The following is a 15,703-nucleotide window of genomic DNA, read 5'->3' as shown; positions in this document are numbered from 1 at the left end:
GTTCAAGTACTTGGGTTCTTGCCACCCATGTGGGAGAACTGGATGGCATCCCAGGGTCCTGGCTTTGGCCTGACCCGGTCCCCACTGTTGTAGGAATTTGAAAGTAAACCATAGGATGGAAGAATTCTCTGTCTTTCTCCCTTTCTGTCATTCTGCCTTTCAAATAAATAAATAAATAAATAAATCTTTTTTAAAAAGTGTGTGTTTCTCTGTGTAGCCGTACTAGGCTCCTTCAAAAGGTTCCTGGGAAATTGAATTAGAAGATTATTTTGGTGCAAACCATTCTGAAATCATGGGGCCAACATTGTGGCATAGTGGGTTGAGCCACCTGTACCCACGTGGGCTGCCTGCACCCATGTGGGACACTTGCAAGAAGCTCCAGGCTCCTAGTTCTGGCTTGGCCCAGCCTTGGGCATTGTGGCTGTCTGGGGAATGAACCAGTAGAAGACTTGTGTGTATGTGTATGTATGTGTGTGTGTGTGTGTGTGTGCGCGCGCCTCTCTGTATCTCTGCCTTTCAAACGAATAAATGAATCCTTTTTTTAAAATTTTTTAATTGAGATCTATTTTCAATCGACTTTATACACATATGATTAACTCCATGCCAAGAGTTCAACAAATAGTTTTAAAAAACTGTTTCTCAACAGTCAAGACAAAAGCTGTTCAGAATAAATGAATCCTTTTAAAAATTTGAAATCCATGCAGAGATTTTTCATAGTATGTATTTTCCACGAACTTTCTGAAGATCCCATGTATGCATGGGTTTCTTTCGCACCAAAATAAACTTACATTTTAACTCCATTTCCTATGAGCTTTTTGAAGTGCGCCTGCGTTTATGTTTCACGTGGAAACACTAGCAATGGCTGAGTCTGGCGAGGGCGTAAGTCACAGCCCAGGAAGAACCAGCGTTCCCCACTGATACTAAGTTGCCATCAGAATCCTTCCCACGAAGCGTGCACACACACACACACACACACACACTGGCAAGATGCCATCCCTGGACTTGGCTGCTGGGACTCATGTCCTCTACCTTGGTACAACATGACAGTGTAAAGAAGACTATCAGTTGGGCTGGAAGCTGCCCTCAGATTGGAAACTGCTAGACGAAGGCCCTCTTTTTAGGGATAAGGGGGTGGGGCCCACACCCACAACCTGAGCAAGGGCTCTCACTGACCCTTGAATGAACACCAGGTGTGCCAGGCACACAATAGGTGCTGCACAGGCTTTGCCTCCCTCTGTCCACCTGGTGCCCCGCCTTCACTCTCCTGCACACAAGAGGCCTTCAGCAGGGAACCGGGGTGCGGGCTGTTACCTGGCCCCGTATGTGTCTCACCGGTACCCGTGACTAAGTCACAGAAGCCTGGCCCAGGAGTGACAGCATGCAGAGTGACAGAGATGCTGCGGGCTCGCGTCAATCCACTAAAGCAAGTCAGGACGCACAGCTGGACGGCTCTAGGCTCAGGCCGGGCCCAGATACCAAGGCATCCATCGGGTGGTCAGACCAAGTCAGCTCAGCCTGGGCTCTGCCTGCTCCTAACAGGAGCTGTGTGCTCCTCACAGGTTTCTCAGGCCTCCAATGGTAAACTGAGGACATCCGAGGTCGTCATAGCCAGCGACTCTCACGCCTGGACATTCCTCTCGTCCTGAGTCATCTTAAGCCCTGTCTCCCCGCCTTCCTCCTCTGCTGATTCAACACAGTCTTGGGACATTTAACACAGCACCCCACTGTGTGCAGTGCATGGAGGCTTCGCGTGGCTGCCTGATGGGACAAGATGACCCTGCAAGGAAGTCAGCAAAGGCTACGTTTCATCTCCATCCGCCACGTGGAAGAGAAAGGAACCGAGATCCACCTTACTCATGAGGAAGCCTAAAAAAATCAAACAGCGTGAAACACCTGCAAAGGAGAAACGCATTCCTCCCAATGGAGACCACTTCATCTTGCTTCTGGAAATGCTCACGCTGCAGACATGGGCAGAGTCAGGAGTCCATTGGCTTACTCCTACATCGTGACGGAAGGGAAGCCCAGCCACGGGGTTAAATTTTAGAATCTCAGGGCTGGTGCTATGGTGCAGTGGGTTAATGCCCTGGCCTGAAGCGCCAGCATCCCATTTGGGTGCCAGTTCGAGACCCGGCTGCTCCACTTCCAACCCAGCTCTCTGCTATGGCCTGGAAAGGCAGTGGAGGATGGTCCAAGACCTTGGGCCCCAGTACCTGCATGGGAGACCCGGAAGGAGCTCCTGGATCCTGGCTTCGGATCAGCGCAGCTCCGGCTGTTGCGGCCATCTGCGAAGTGAACCATTGGATGGAAGACCCCTCTCTCTCTCTCTCTCTCTCTCTCTCTCTCTTTCTCTCTGCCTCTCCTCTCTCTGTGTAACTCTGACTTTTAAATAAATAAATAAGTCTTACAAAAATAAATAAATAAATTTTAAAATCACGCAAGGCCCAGTTGCCTTCATTCTGGGAGAGCCATTGCCCATGATGGAGATCCGTGAGTGAACAATGGGATGTGAACCTTCTAGAAATCGAAGGTGCTAATTTTACAGAGGAAGAAGTGGAGGCCCAAGGAAGCGCGTCTCCTGCAGCCACCCTCCTGTCCCATGGCCCTGGATGACTCAGTCCCTTCAGCAAGGGACATTTCAGGAAACCTCCCTAGGTCAGCAATTCACTGATCTTGTTGCTAAGCAGAAGTAAGGACGAAGCCAATGAGCCAGACGGGAGACACAGGGATGAGATCGCTGGGAGTGCACCAGCTAAAAGATAAAGGCTTCTAAATGGGGCTCAAGGCAAACATGAACACACAGGTTCAGAGCCCTGCTGTCAGCGTGGCCAGGTGCCTGAGGTGGTCCTCACCGGGGCTGGCATCGGGCCACCTCCAACACGGACGCACGACGTTCTTCACACACTGTAGGGCTTCAGCAGATCCTACTTTGTAGATGCCTTAGGACAGCGACTACCTCGTAACACACATGCTTAGCAATGCTCATTCTTGCTGTCAGTCATTCATGCTCCAAGAATAAAGGAATACGAGGGTCACTGTCCCATCTTTCTACCTTACACATGAGTGAAACATATTTTTAAAAAGTACTTATGGGGCTGGCACTGTGGCGTAATGGGCTAAGCCTTTACCTGTGGCGCTGGCATCCCATGTGGCTGCTCCACTTCCAATCCAGCTCCCTGCTAACGCACCTGGGAAAGCAGTAGAAGATGGCCCAAGTGCTTAGGCCCCTGCATCCAAATGGGAGACACAGAAGCTCCTGGCCCCTGGCTTCCGGTTGACCCAGCTCCAGCAGTTGCAGCCATTTGGGGAGTGAACCAGCAGATGAAAGACCTTCCTCTCTGTCTCCCTCTCTCTCTCTGTAACTCTACCTCTCAAGTAAATAAATCTTTTTTTTTTTTTTTAAAAAGTACTTATTTCGCACCATTTCCCTGAATTAAATCCTAAACAGATGATACTCAACTTACAATAGGGCTGCTGCCCCCTGATAGCATCATCCTAAGTTGAAAATACTGTAAGCCAAAAGTATATTCAGCAACACCTAACTTATAGAATGCTCTACAGGCCACCATTGATCCCTCGGGATCACAGGATGACTGGGAGCTTTGCTCACCGCCACTCCCCAGTATCTCCAGATGTGTCTGGTCCAGAAGTGCACAACTCGGAATCTGACATATGCTTTCTATTGAATGCATGTAACTTTCAAACCATGGTAATGCTGAAAAGAAGTAAGCTGAACTACGGTACACTGGGGATTCTATGTACTCTTTACACCTAATGGAGAGAAAGTATTAAGCCAATACATTTCCCAATAGCCACACTCGAAAGGAAGTTCTCTAGCTAGTCACAGCTCCACTACAAATGTTTCCTTATATCCCAAATCCCATCCAGCAGGGTGGTAAAAATGCCATCTTAAGTGTTAAAGGGATCATATAGATAGAAGTAAGTGTTAAAGGGATTAAATGAATAAGATAAAGGGTCTGGGAATAGTAATAGAATTAAAAAGGAGAGAATGTTCCAACATAGGAAGCAGTCCCCACAGCAGACTCATAGAATGACAATCACTCTAAACAGCACTCTGACCTCGGAATCAGCCCTTAAGGCACTCTGGTCTGGTTAAAAAGCCCATGAGAGCACTGCAGGCATGGAAAGCAAAGATACTGTGGCAAAAGTGTCCTACATGCAGGACCTCTGTCCTCAATGAGTTGTACTATGAGAATTAACTGTAAAACTTGTTCTCAAAACAGTTGTGTGTGTGTGTGTGTGTGCGTGCAAATTGTTGGAATCTTTATTTAGTCCAGAGTTGGTCTTCTGTGTGCAAAGTTAACTGAAAATGAATCTTAATGGAGAATGGGACTGGGAAGTGGAGAAGGAGGAGGAGGAGGGGTGGGAGTGGGGGTGAGAGGGTGGGTATGGTGGGAAGAATCACTATATCCCTAAAGTTGTACTTAAGAAATTTTTACTCCTTAAATAAAAGGTTTCTTTGGGGCGGGGGGAAGTTTCCTGAGGCGACTCTGTGTGAGATGCTGCAGTCTGCACTCTCGGCTGTGTGTGCGTCCTCTCCCACCACGAGGCACAGCTGACTCCCGCGTAATTACGAACTCTCAGGACCAGCGATACGCAAAGCCAGTCCTGCAGAAACTGTACCCTCTGAAACCCAGAGGGACACAGAAACTGACCTTTTTAAAAAATAAATTCAAAGGTCATTCTTAACCTTAACGCAGAGTGGACAGTGAGAGAAAGAGAGACAGAGAGAAAGGTCTTCCTTTTGCCGTTGGTTCACCCTCCAATGGCTGCTGCGGCCAGTGCGCTGCTGCCGGTGCATCGCGCTGATCTGATGGCAGGAGCCAGGTGCTTCTCCTGGTCTCCCATGGGGTGCAGGGCCCAAGCACTTGGGCCATCCTCCACTGCACTCCCGGGCCACAGCAGAGAGCTGGCCTGGAAGAGGGGCAACCAGGACAGAATCCGGCGCCCTGACCGGGCCTAGAACCTGGTGTGCCGGCGCCGCAAGGCGGAGGATTAGCCTGTTGAGCCGCGGCGCCGGCCTGTGATGGGATTTCTTAAGAAGGCGTGGCCACATACCTAGAACACAGCTAACTTTCATAATGGTTCTATCGGGCCATTCAGCGATGTCATTTGCTTTCCAGAGTTCTGAACGCAGGCCCTGTCAAGCATGGATGTGTTGCCTTGTCAGCGGTGCCCTGCATGGACCAGAGTGTCTCCCTCCTCCACAGCCCCCTTCCCAGCTCTCCACTCATCCCACAGGTATTTACGAGCATGGCTGCTTGTGGAGCTCGGCTCACCTCCCCAAGGCTGAGAGAGGGAAGCTTGGTCTTAGGGCTGCTCGGGTCTGCAGCCTTCCTCCCCCGCCCCCCCCCACCCCGGCCTGCCCATGTCTCCAAGGCACTGATAGTCCAGGGTGCGTTTTCCCTGTGGATAATAAGGCCCTTCCCCTCTCCGTACCATCGACAGCAGATTGGAATTTGTAAAAGACACTTTCTAAGAAAACGCAGGCAAAACCAAACCAAAGCCAAACCAGTGCCCTAAAACACAGGGTGAGTAGCGTTTCCAGAAAACGGGCCACGAGCTGGGTCCCAGACTGGCCTGGCTGCCCAGATGCTGCAGGCACAGGCTCCACCCGGTTCCGTTTCTTTGCTATGATCCTTTCCTTTCCACCTTAACGATCACAGCCACAGGCTAAGGACCTCTGGGGGCCTCGTGGTGGGGGGCATCCTGTATGCCCACAGAACCCCAGCAGGAGGGCACTGTTACCCAGCCCATTTTACAGAACAGAGGCTGAAAGGTTTGTCCGTGGACACAGAAGCCGCAGACAGAACTGCTCAGCCTCAAGCCAAGCTTAGAGGAGCCCAGAATCTATGATCCACTTCCAGACTTCAGCACAGGAGCCGATGTGCCTGCCTGGCTCCTGCCCGCATCCCACCGCCCACTTCCATAGCATCCTGCAGCAGCCCACCTCCCCGGCATCTCTGAGACCCACTACTCCATGCGTCTTGTTCCACCCACTGGGACACCCTGACCAGTCATGGAGCCCCTCCTTGAGTCCTGTGATGGGGGCTGTGGCTTGGGACAAATGGCTGGTCTCCTTGGTGGCTGCACAACCCAACCCACACACTGCTCATCCCATCACCCACCCAGAGCAGACTTTCCTTCTCCGCCCCTGAGGAGCCACCCCCAGCTGCCCGTCTCCTTCAAGACGTGTGAGCAGTCTGTATGGGGCACTATTTCCAGGGCTCTAGGACTGCTGGTTTCTAGCAAGAAATCACAGCACATAAATTAACCAGACAATCTACAGAGGCAGGAGGGACCCATGAGTGGGATCAGGACTCTCCCAGGGCACTTCCTACAGGCGCCACAGCCCCGGGCCAGCCCCACCTGAGGGTACATTTTAACTTCCGGTCCCACTCATTTAAAAACTCTCTGTGCTCTTCGCTAAGGAAATGCCACGGTTTGCACAGTGCTGGCAGGTCTTGGTGATGAGTGGTTTCCAGGCACCTCGGCCAACCGCCCTCCGACTACATGCGGTGCTCCTTGCTTCCATCTTGGTGTTCAAATATCCACAGCTCCTGGTATTTATCTGATTGCCTCTTTACGCTAAAATGTCACATCTTGCCCGACGCTGCATGGGAGCAGCTAAATATCTGGAATAATCAGTTCATTGGATTTACCTGGACTTTGCATAATTTATCTGATGCTTCTTGAATCCTTCCTATGTAGTTCAGTAAGATCATCGTGTTAGCATTGGATGTACACAGCCTTTCCTTACGGAGGGTCAGGTTGACTGATTACCACAGAATTATCTTCCTTGTAGCTTTAATGAGTTGGAAGGTCACTTGTTCCAGTGTGTTCTCAGGCACTGACACGCACATGCTTTCTACAGCTTACGCTGAGAAGGGAGAGAGCCACTCACGAGCCAGTTCCCTTTGAAGATGACTCTGGTCCAATCAAAATGTGTTCCCACAGCCACGCCCATTGGAACGGGCCCACGGTTCCGAGCTGAAGGATGACTGTTGAACTTCTCAGCAGGTGAGAAGTCGAAATACTAACCAGAGGACAGACGTTTAGCCTGGTGGTTAGACTCTGGTGAAGGCGCCCAAGGCCCACGTCGTAGTACCTGGGTTTGACTCCTGACTCTAACTCTGGGCTTCGACTTCCTTCTAAGGCAGAGCTCACAAGGCAGGGGTGATGGCTCAAGCGCCTGGGCTCCTGTTGTCCACGTGGGAGACCTGGATTGAGTTCCCAGCTCTGGCTTTGGTCCAACCCAGTCCTGGCTGTTGCAGCCATGTAGGGAATAAACCAATGGATGGGAGAACTAACTCACTCTCTCTCTCTCTCCTCTTTCCATCTTCCCCCCCAAATAAATTCATAAAAAATTTTAAAACACGCTACCTTGGGAGTAGGCATTTAGCCCAGTGGTTGAGATGCCCGTCTCCCACATCCAAGTGTTTGAGTTCAATTCCTGACTCCAGACCTTGACTCCACATCTGCCACTATAGACCCTGTGAGGCTCAAGTAACTGGGTTCCTGCCACCCATGGGGGAGACCTGGAGTGGTTTCCTGGCTCCATCTCTGACACCCACCCAGCTTTAGCCACTGCAGGCATTTGGAGAACGAACCAGTGTCCAGGAGCTCTCTCTGTCTCTCAATCAAACAAAATGCCGGCTGGGGTTCACTTAGGCAGGTCTCCAGGTCTTACATCAGGGAGATGCCAGAGGTGAGACCCCATATGCTTGTCAGAGCCCATGAACCCACCCGCAAAGTTAGACCAAAGGAAGGAACATCAGCACTATTGGTAACAGAGCAGGCCTGGGCGCAACCCAGGTGCACATGGCTGCAAGGAGTCTGTGCAAACCTCTGTCTCTCCCCACACTGATCCCAACTCTGCCAAGCTGCTGCCTGCATTTTTTTTTTTTTTTTAGTTTTTGACAGGCAGAGTGGACAGTGAGAGAGAGAGACAGAGAGAGAGGTCTTCCTTTTGCCGTTGGTTCACCCTCCAATGGCCACCGTGGCCGGCGCACTGCGCTGATCAGATGGCAGGAGCCAGGTGCTTCTCCTGGTCTCCCATGGGGTGCAGGGCCCAAGTACTTGGGCCATCCTCCACTGCACTCCCGGGCCACAGCAGAGAGCTGGCCTGGAAGAGGGGCAACCGGGACAGAATCCGACACCCCGACCGGGACTAGAACCTGGTGTGCCGGCGCCGCAAGGCGGAGGATTAGCCTAGTGATCGCGGCGCCGGCCTGCCTGCATTTTTGATGGCAGGAAATAGGTTTGGTAATGTTCAGTTTTCCACACAGCGTCGATGAATGAGACAGATCCAGTGCCCCTGGAGTTTACAATCTGTATCAATGGAATCCAGGGAGTTGGCTGAACTTGACTTTTTGTCTGAGCGCATTCCTAGGTCCGCCTTAATGGTTGGGCACGATGGTGGGTGTGCGTTTAGAAACATGCCCACGCTCCAGCGCCGTGGCTCACTTGGCTAATCCTCCACCTGCGGTGCCGGCATCCCATATGGGTGCCGGGTTCTAGTCCCGGTTGCTCCTCTTCCAGGACAGCTCTCTGCTGTGGCCCGGGAGGGCAGTGGAGGATGGCCCAGGTACTTGGGCCCTGCACCTGCATGGGAGACCAGGAAGAAGCACCTGGCTCCTGGCTTCAGATCAGCTCAGTGCTGGCCGTAGTGGCCTTTTGGGGAGTGAACCAACGGAAGGAAAACCTTTCTCTCTGTCTCTCTTTCTCTATCTATATCTCTACCTGTCAAATAAAAAATAAAAAAAAAAAAAGAAACATGCCCATGCCACAGTTGAATGACCAATGACGTGAGACAGCTGACATTGGGCCCAGCCACGCCTCAGACAGTTTGTTCTTGTGGTTTAAGCATTTCCATTGAAAATTAACCACAGTGTTTGCTTTCAGAATTGCCATTTTACACGTGAATGGCAAGACACGATTTTCCATGAAAAACAGTTTTTTCATGTACCAGCTGGGCTTGAGATACCATCAAACTGTGACTCAAGTGTCTAGAAATATGAAAATACAGAATACAGTAAGAGCTCTCTAAGCAAATCTCTCCTTAGCTAACCTGTCAGATAAACACACTCCGCTGTTGTATTTGGCCCCAGTACCGAAGCTCATTCCCAATCTGAACTTCTGGGCTCGATTCCTGCTTCCAAAAGGGACAAATGTCAAAACATTCTCTGACAAGCCAGATATCAAGGAACAGCATCGGTCTGTAGCAACAGAAGAGGTTCCGACAACAGTAACAGCTGTGAGCACACACAGTAGGCGCTCAGCGCGTGTCTGCTAAATGAACAACGAACTGACAGTTCCCGAAAGCTGAAGACGTGGGGATCCCCATCTATCCCTACGAGGGAGCAGGGAGACGGTTTCCAGCAGGCAGCCTTGGGTCCTGGAGCTCCCCTCCGCCCGCCCCAGAAGCCCTGCAAGGTTAGACGGCAAAGAAAGATCAAGAACACAGGATGCCAGTCTGTCATCTGGGAGCACCTGTTTGAGGACCACTTCCACAGCAACGGAAGCTGGCCCCAGTACTTGGGCCCCTGCCACCCACGTGACAGGCCCGAATGGAGTCCCAGGCTCCTGGCTTCGGCGTGGCCTAGCCCTGGCTGCTGCCGCCATTCGGGGGAATGAACCAGCGGATGCAAGATTGCTCCGGCTCTGTCACTCTGCCTTTCAGATAAATAAAACAGATCTTTCAAAACAAGAAACAAAAAAGGTAGAACACAAGGGAGCAGCATCTTCCACTCACTGACCAGGAGAGCCAAACTCCTTGACTTGGCCTTATCTTGTTTTAAGCGCCTCAGCGCCCACGCCCACGCCATTCCCTAGGGTCTCGGATGGAGAATTTCCTGCATGGTTTGCTGGCTTTCTGTGGCCTTACCCTGTGGTCTATATTGCTACCAAACGGCCAGGTAAAGAAATCCGCCCCTCCCCCGCCACCCTAGCCCTGTTAATAAACACCCAACAGCAGTGACTTTCAGGCCCCCCTCGGGAGCTGGGAGCTCACTGCAGGGTGAGAGGCAGCAGCTGCTCCAGCCAAGCCACGAAGCGGGGCTCTCCTCTGTCAGCAGGCTTCGTCCCCAGCACAGAACTAACGCGGCCGCCACGCTCGCATTCCTGCTGTCACCATCACTGACCAGGGCGACGCCCGAGGGGGACCATCCAGGAGACAGCCAGCAGGCAGCGCTCAGTCACCGACAACTCTCTTAATACAGCCCAGACATTCCGTATGCGTCAAGCAGCAACGCACGGCCACTCCACAAATGGGCACTCCAAGGAGGACGCGCAGCCGGAGAGCCGCATCTCCAGGCCAGCTGAAGCCTCGCTCCCCTGAGCTCCTGCCCCCAGATATCCACAGAGACCAAACCCGCCCCTCCTCCTCCGATCTTGCTTTCTGGCAAGAATGTGTGTGTGTATGTATGTATGTGTGTGTGCACGTGTATGTATACAGGTATGTGTACATGTGTGTACAGGCATGTGCATGTATGTATAGACATGTGCACATGACTATGCATGTACAGGTGTATGTATGTACAGGTGTATGTATGTGTGCATGCATGCATGTGCGTGTATGTATAGAAGCGTGCATGTGTGTATGCACAGGTGTGTGTATACATGTGTGTAAAGGTATGTGCATATATGTATAGACATGTGCACATGTCTATGCATGTACAGGTGTGCGTATGTACAGGTGTATGTATGTACCAGTGTGTATGTATGTGCATGCATGCATGTATGTATAGATGTGTGCACATGTGTGTATACAGCTGTGTATACATGTGTGTACAAGCATGTACGTATATGCATAGATGTGTGTGCATGTCTATGTATGTACATATGTGTGTACATGTGTGTATATGTGTGCGTGTATGCATGTGTGTATAGATTGTGTACATGTGTGCACATGTGTGTATACATGCGTGTACAAGCATGCACGTATATGTATAGATGTGTGTGCATGTCTATGTGTGTACAGGTGTGTGTATATGTGTGCATACAGGCATTACGTGCATGTATAGATGTGTGTATGTAAGGTGTGCATGCATATGTGTACAGACATGTGCGCACGTCTATGTGTGTACGTGTGTGCACAGGCGTATGTACGTACAGGTGTGTGTGCGGGCATGTGCATGTATGTATGTATGGATGTGTGTGTGCAGGTGTGTGTGTATGTGTGTGTGTGACGCACTCAGCTCGTGGCCCCACTGAGGAGCTCCCTCCGCCCTGTGTGATTGTGTATGTGTACTGCTGTATGTGAGTGACATTTCTTTACCCAGACAGCAAGCCGTGGGCTGGGAAAGCAGGGTGAAGGGAGAGACTGATGCCGGTTACTTAGAGGGCTGAAGAACGCGTCACACGCGGTGCGTTCCCACCCCTGCAAGCTCTCCCACTCCATGAGGTGCTGTGGGGCTGCACACCCTAAGCAGACTGGGAAAGGCCGCCCCGAGTCAGCACTCCTGCCTGTGGAAGTCCAGAGGCCTCACTGCAGAAAGAGCCCCACCATCAGCTTCCACGAAGGTGCGGCCGGGCTGGCGATGGAGCATGCGATGGAAGACGGTGTGGGAGGAGGGCTGAGCACTTGTGTGTGTGGGCGGGAGCACTGCCAGCCACGTCCCTCAGCCCTGCTGGCAGGCCGTGAGGACAGCTCTCCCCACCACAGAGGGCTTGGGCCTTACCAGGATCATGTGGCCAGTGGAGATGTCCATGTTCGACTGGACGGGCTCCTCGGACCAGGACGAGGTGCTGCTCCGGGCAGAAGGGCTGGGCATTGGCCCGTCACTGAACTGGGATGAGACGCTGTTGATGCGGGACGTGTGTTGGCCCTCGGGGCGGTCTGATGGCCGCACAGCCATGCGCTGGCGGCACAGCTCCTAGAAGAGATGGGGAGGAGAACAGGTCAGGGGCTTAGTGGCATCTGGGGATCCCGGCAGGGTAGGGGGCCCTCCACCTGCTTGTCCTAAGACGCAAGGTCCAGACGGCCGAGAATTCACCTCTGGGCTGTCCAGCGGGCCATCAGGTGGCCCCGACATCCTGATTCCCAGAGACACCACACTTCATAGGTGCTTCCTTCCTCGCGTGGGAGAGGAAGCTGGCACCGCTCTCTGGCAGCCTTTCAGGTTACACAGAGCTGGGCTGCTTCTGAGAATAAATGAACACACACACACTCACATGCATGCACACACCTCTACACATACATGCACACACCTATATATAGAGACACACCTGTGTACACATATGCACACACATGCATACACCTTTACATACACACCCTTATAAACACACACATGCACACACACCTGTATACACACACACCTATACATATACACACTCACATGCATGCACACACCTCTACACATACATGCACACACCTATATATAGAGACACACCTGTGTACACATGTGCACACACACGCATACACCTATACATACACACTCTTAAAAACACACACATGCACACACACACCTGTATACACACACACACCTATACACACCTATACATACACACCCCTATAAACACACACTCACATGCACACACACCTGAACACACACAGACCTGTACATACACACATGCACACACCTATATATAGACACACTGTGTACACACGTGTACACACACATGCACACACCTACACACACCCCCTTATAAACACACACTCATGCATGCACACACCTCTACGCATACACACACACACCTATACAGAGACACACCTGTGTACACATGTGCACACACACATATACATACACACACCCTTATAAACACACACATGCACACACACCTGTATATACACACACACACCTATACATACACACACTCCTATAAACACACACTCACATACACACACACCTGTACATACACAGACCTGTACATACACACATCTATACAGAAACACACTGTGTACACACGTGTACACACACATGCACACACCTACACACACACCCTTATAAACACATACTCATATGCACACACACACACCTGAACACACACCTGTGCATACAGACCTGTATATACACACACATACCTGTACATACACACCTGTACACACACATCTATACATACACACACCCATGTACACACACACCTGTATACACATACACACAACACTTGTACACATACACACACACCTGTATATACACACACACTCCTGTACATACATATACGCATCTATACATACACACACCCCTGTACAACACGTACACACACCTATACACACATGCCTGTACATACCCACATGTACACACAGCTGTACACACACCCACATACACTGTACACACACCCATGCACACACCTGTACACACACACACATCACAGATTCAAGAAAGGAGCCGAGGCATCTTCCTCTGTGGTCAACATGGAATATCCTGGAATAACGCGACAGGAAGACCGAGTTCGGCATCTTTCCTTTGTCTTTGGAATATAAGCCATCTGGGAGATAAGGGTGATTTTTGGATGAAATACAGGCATTAGTATCATAATCAGATTGGTTAGAGGAGGAAAAAAAATAGCCTCATTTTGGTGTTTCTCTCCCCAAAATAACTTCCAAATTGACAAAAGCCCAATCAAGAGATACCGGAAGTGCATACCAAAAGCAAAGTATAGGGTCCTGGACAAAGTTTACTCTTTCTGACACGAGCTGCTGGATTTCAATGAAAATCTCCATATTACAGTGCAAGCTTTAGCCGGATCGTGGCAGGGTACAGACTTCGTTACACAAGGTGGACCTGGGCCCGCCCAGCACCTGCCATGCACGCGTGGAGGGGGCCTGCCCACAGCCCAGTGCTGCCACGTCACTCGGGCCGCGGGTTCTCAGGGCACGCGCTGGCAGGGCTGCACCTCGGCGGCCGATGGTTGCTTCCTGATTCAGCCTGCACGCTCCCTGCCACTTCTGTAAACGAAACACCACGTCGCCAGCGTTCCCCCAGTCCCCACAGCACAAGTTCCGTCGTCTGCCCGGTGCAAACAGATCTCAGCAAAATGAAACGGGCATGCAGACGTCTCTAAGAGAATTCGGGCTCCACAGAGGAGAAGTTGAAATGCATTCCTGGAAAGAGAAAGTGTTCCCTTTCCTTCTCACTTTGGTGGCGTCCAGGGGAGGCCACACCTGCCACGTGCCCCTGACCAGCTGCAAATGCCTGCAACGGCCAGGGTGAGGCCAGGCCAAAGCCAGGAGCCATGCAAAGCCATCCACTCCATCCAGGTCTCCCACATAGAGTACTTGAGCCATCATCCGTTGCCGTCTTAGGCACATTAGCAGAAGCTAGACTGAAAGTGGAGGTGGGGAGGCCGGAGTTGTGGCAGAGTGGATAAAGCTGTCACCGGTGACACTGGCATCTCACACAGGTGCCATGTTCAAGTCCCGGCTGTTCTACTTCCAATCCAGCTCCCCGCTGGTGGCCTGGGAAAAGCAGTGGGAGATGGCCCACGTGTTTGGGTCTTTGGGTCTCTGCCATCTGCGTCGGAGACCGAGATAAACCTTCTGGCTCCTGGTTTCAGCCTGGCCCAGGGCTGGCCACTGTGGCGATCTGAGGAGTGAACGAGTGGACAGTAGACCTCTCTCTCTCTCTCTCTCTCCACCTCTCAGCACAGAAAGTGCTACGCACAGCTGAGAGAACTCAGAGTGCATCCTCCAAGAAGGAGAACCTCTGGGGAAGGTGGATTGAAACAGCAATCAAAGTGGCCACGGTGTGCGGCTGTCCCCGATGGAAGCAGTGCGGCAGAGCCTGGGGGCCTGTCTTTCCCTCAACATCCAGAGAACGAGGTGCACCAACCGCGCTTCAGAGTCCTGCGCTGGGTCCTGGCTCACCACCTGGGTGAATGCGCGCTCATCGCTGAAGGTCTCCAAGCCTGCAGTTCTTTGTTTTTCTCACTTTAAAAGCTGAAGCATAGGGGGCTGGCGCTGTGGCGTGGCAGGTAAAGCCTCTGCCTGAAGCGCCGGCGTCCCACACGGGCGCTGGTTCAAGTCCCGGCTGCTCCACTTTCTATTCAGCTCTCTGCTAATGCACCTGGGAAAGCAGTGGAAGATGGCCCAAGTCCTTGGGTCCCTGCACCCACGTGGGAGACGTGGAGGAAGCTCCTGGTTCTTAGCTCTGGATTGGGCCAGCTCCAGCCGTTGTGGCCATTTGGGGAGTGAACCAGTGGATGGAAGACCTTTTTCTCTGTCTCTTTCTCTCTCTGTAACTCTGCCTCTCAAATAAAAATAAATAAATCTTTTTTTTTAAAAAAAGTTGCAGTATATAAAATGTTTGGCATGGGGTCTGCTACAGAGAAAGCCTTCAAACATTAGTCAGAAAAACAGTATAAATATTAGTGCAATAAAAATTAAAACAGGCCGGCGCCATGGCTCAATAGACATCCTCCGCCTAGTGGCGCTGGCACACCGGGTTCTAGTCCCGGTTGGGGCACCGGATTCTGTCCTGGTTGTCCCTCTTCCAGGCCAGCTCTCTGCTGTGGCCAGGGAGTACAGTGGAGGATGGCCCAAGTGCTTGGGCCCTGCACCCCATGGGAGACCAGGAGAAGCACCTGGCTCCTGCCTTTGGATCAGCGTAGTGCGCCGGCCGCAGCACGCCAGCCGTGGCGGCCATTGGAGGGTGAACCAACGGCAAAGGAAGACCTTTCTCTCTGTCTCTCTCTCTTTCTCTCACTGTCCACTCTGCCTGTCAAAAAAAAAAAAAAAAATTTAAAA

The 15,703-nt window shown here is 51.6% G+C and overlaps 1 protein-coding gene and 1 long non-coding RNA gene across 3 annotated transcripts in view; one reads left to right on the top strand and one right to left on the bottom strand.

The window, feature by feature from the left end:
- PTPRN2 (protein tyrosine phosphatase receptor type N2) overlaps nucleotides 1-15,703 on the bottom strand; it is a 1,115,035-nt gene that overhangs the window by 112,696 nt on the left and 986,636 nt on the right. For both annotated transcript variants that reach the window (XM_051857048.2, XM_051857049.2), the window contains one exon: nucleotides 11,700-11,894. In XM_051857048.2, coding sequence (XP_051713008.2) covers nucleotides 11,700-11,894 — 195 coding nt within the window. The remainder of the gene's footprint in view (nucleotides 1-11,699; nucleotides 11,895-15,703) is intronic.
- Nucleotides 5,157-10,650, top strand: LOC127493532 (uncharacterized). The gene is made up of 3 exons (XR_007923802.2): nucleotides 5,157-5,259; nucleotides 6,450-7,038; nucleotides 8,923-10,650. It is a non-coding gene; the product is annotated as an uncharacterized lncRNA (long non-coding RNA).

Source organism: Oryctolagus cuniculus, chromosome 7 (genome assembly GCF_964237555.1).
Source record: "Oryctolagus cuniculus chromosome 7, mOryCun1.1, whole genome shotgun sequence".
Taxonomy (NCBI): domain Eukaryota; kingdom Metazoa; phylum Chordata; class Mammalia; order Lagomorpha; family Leporidae; genus Oryctolagus; species Oryctolagus cuniculus.
Note: the sequence above shows the minus strand (reverse complement) of the source record. Positions and strands in the feature narration are given on the sequence as shown.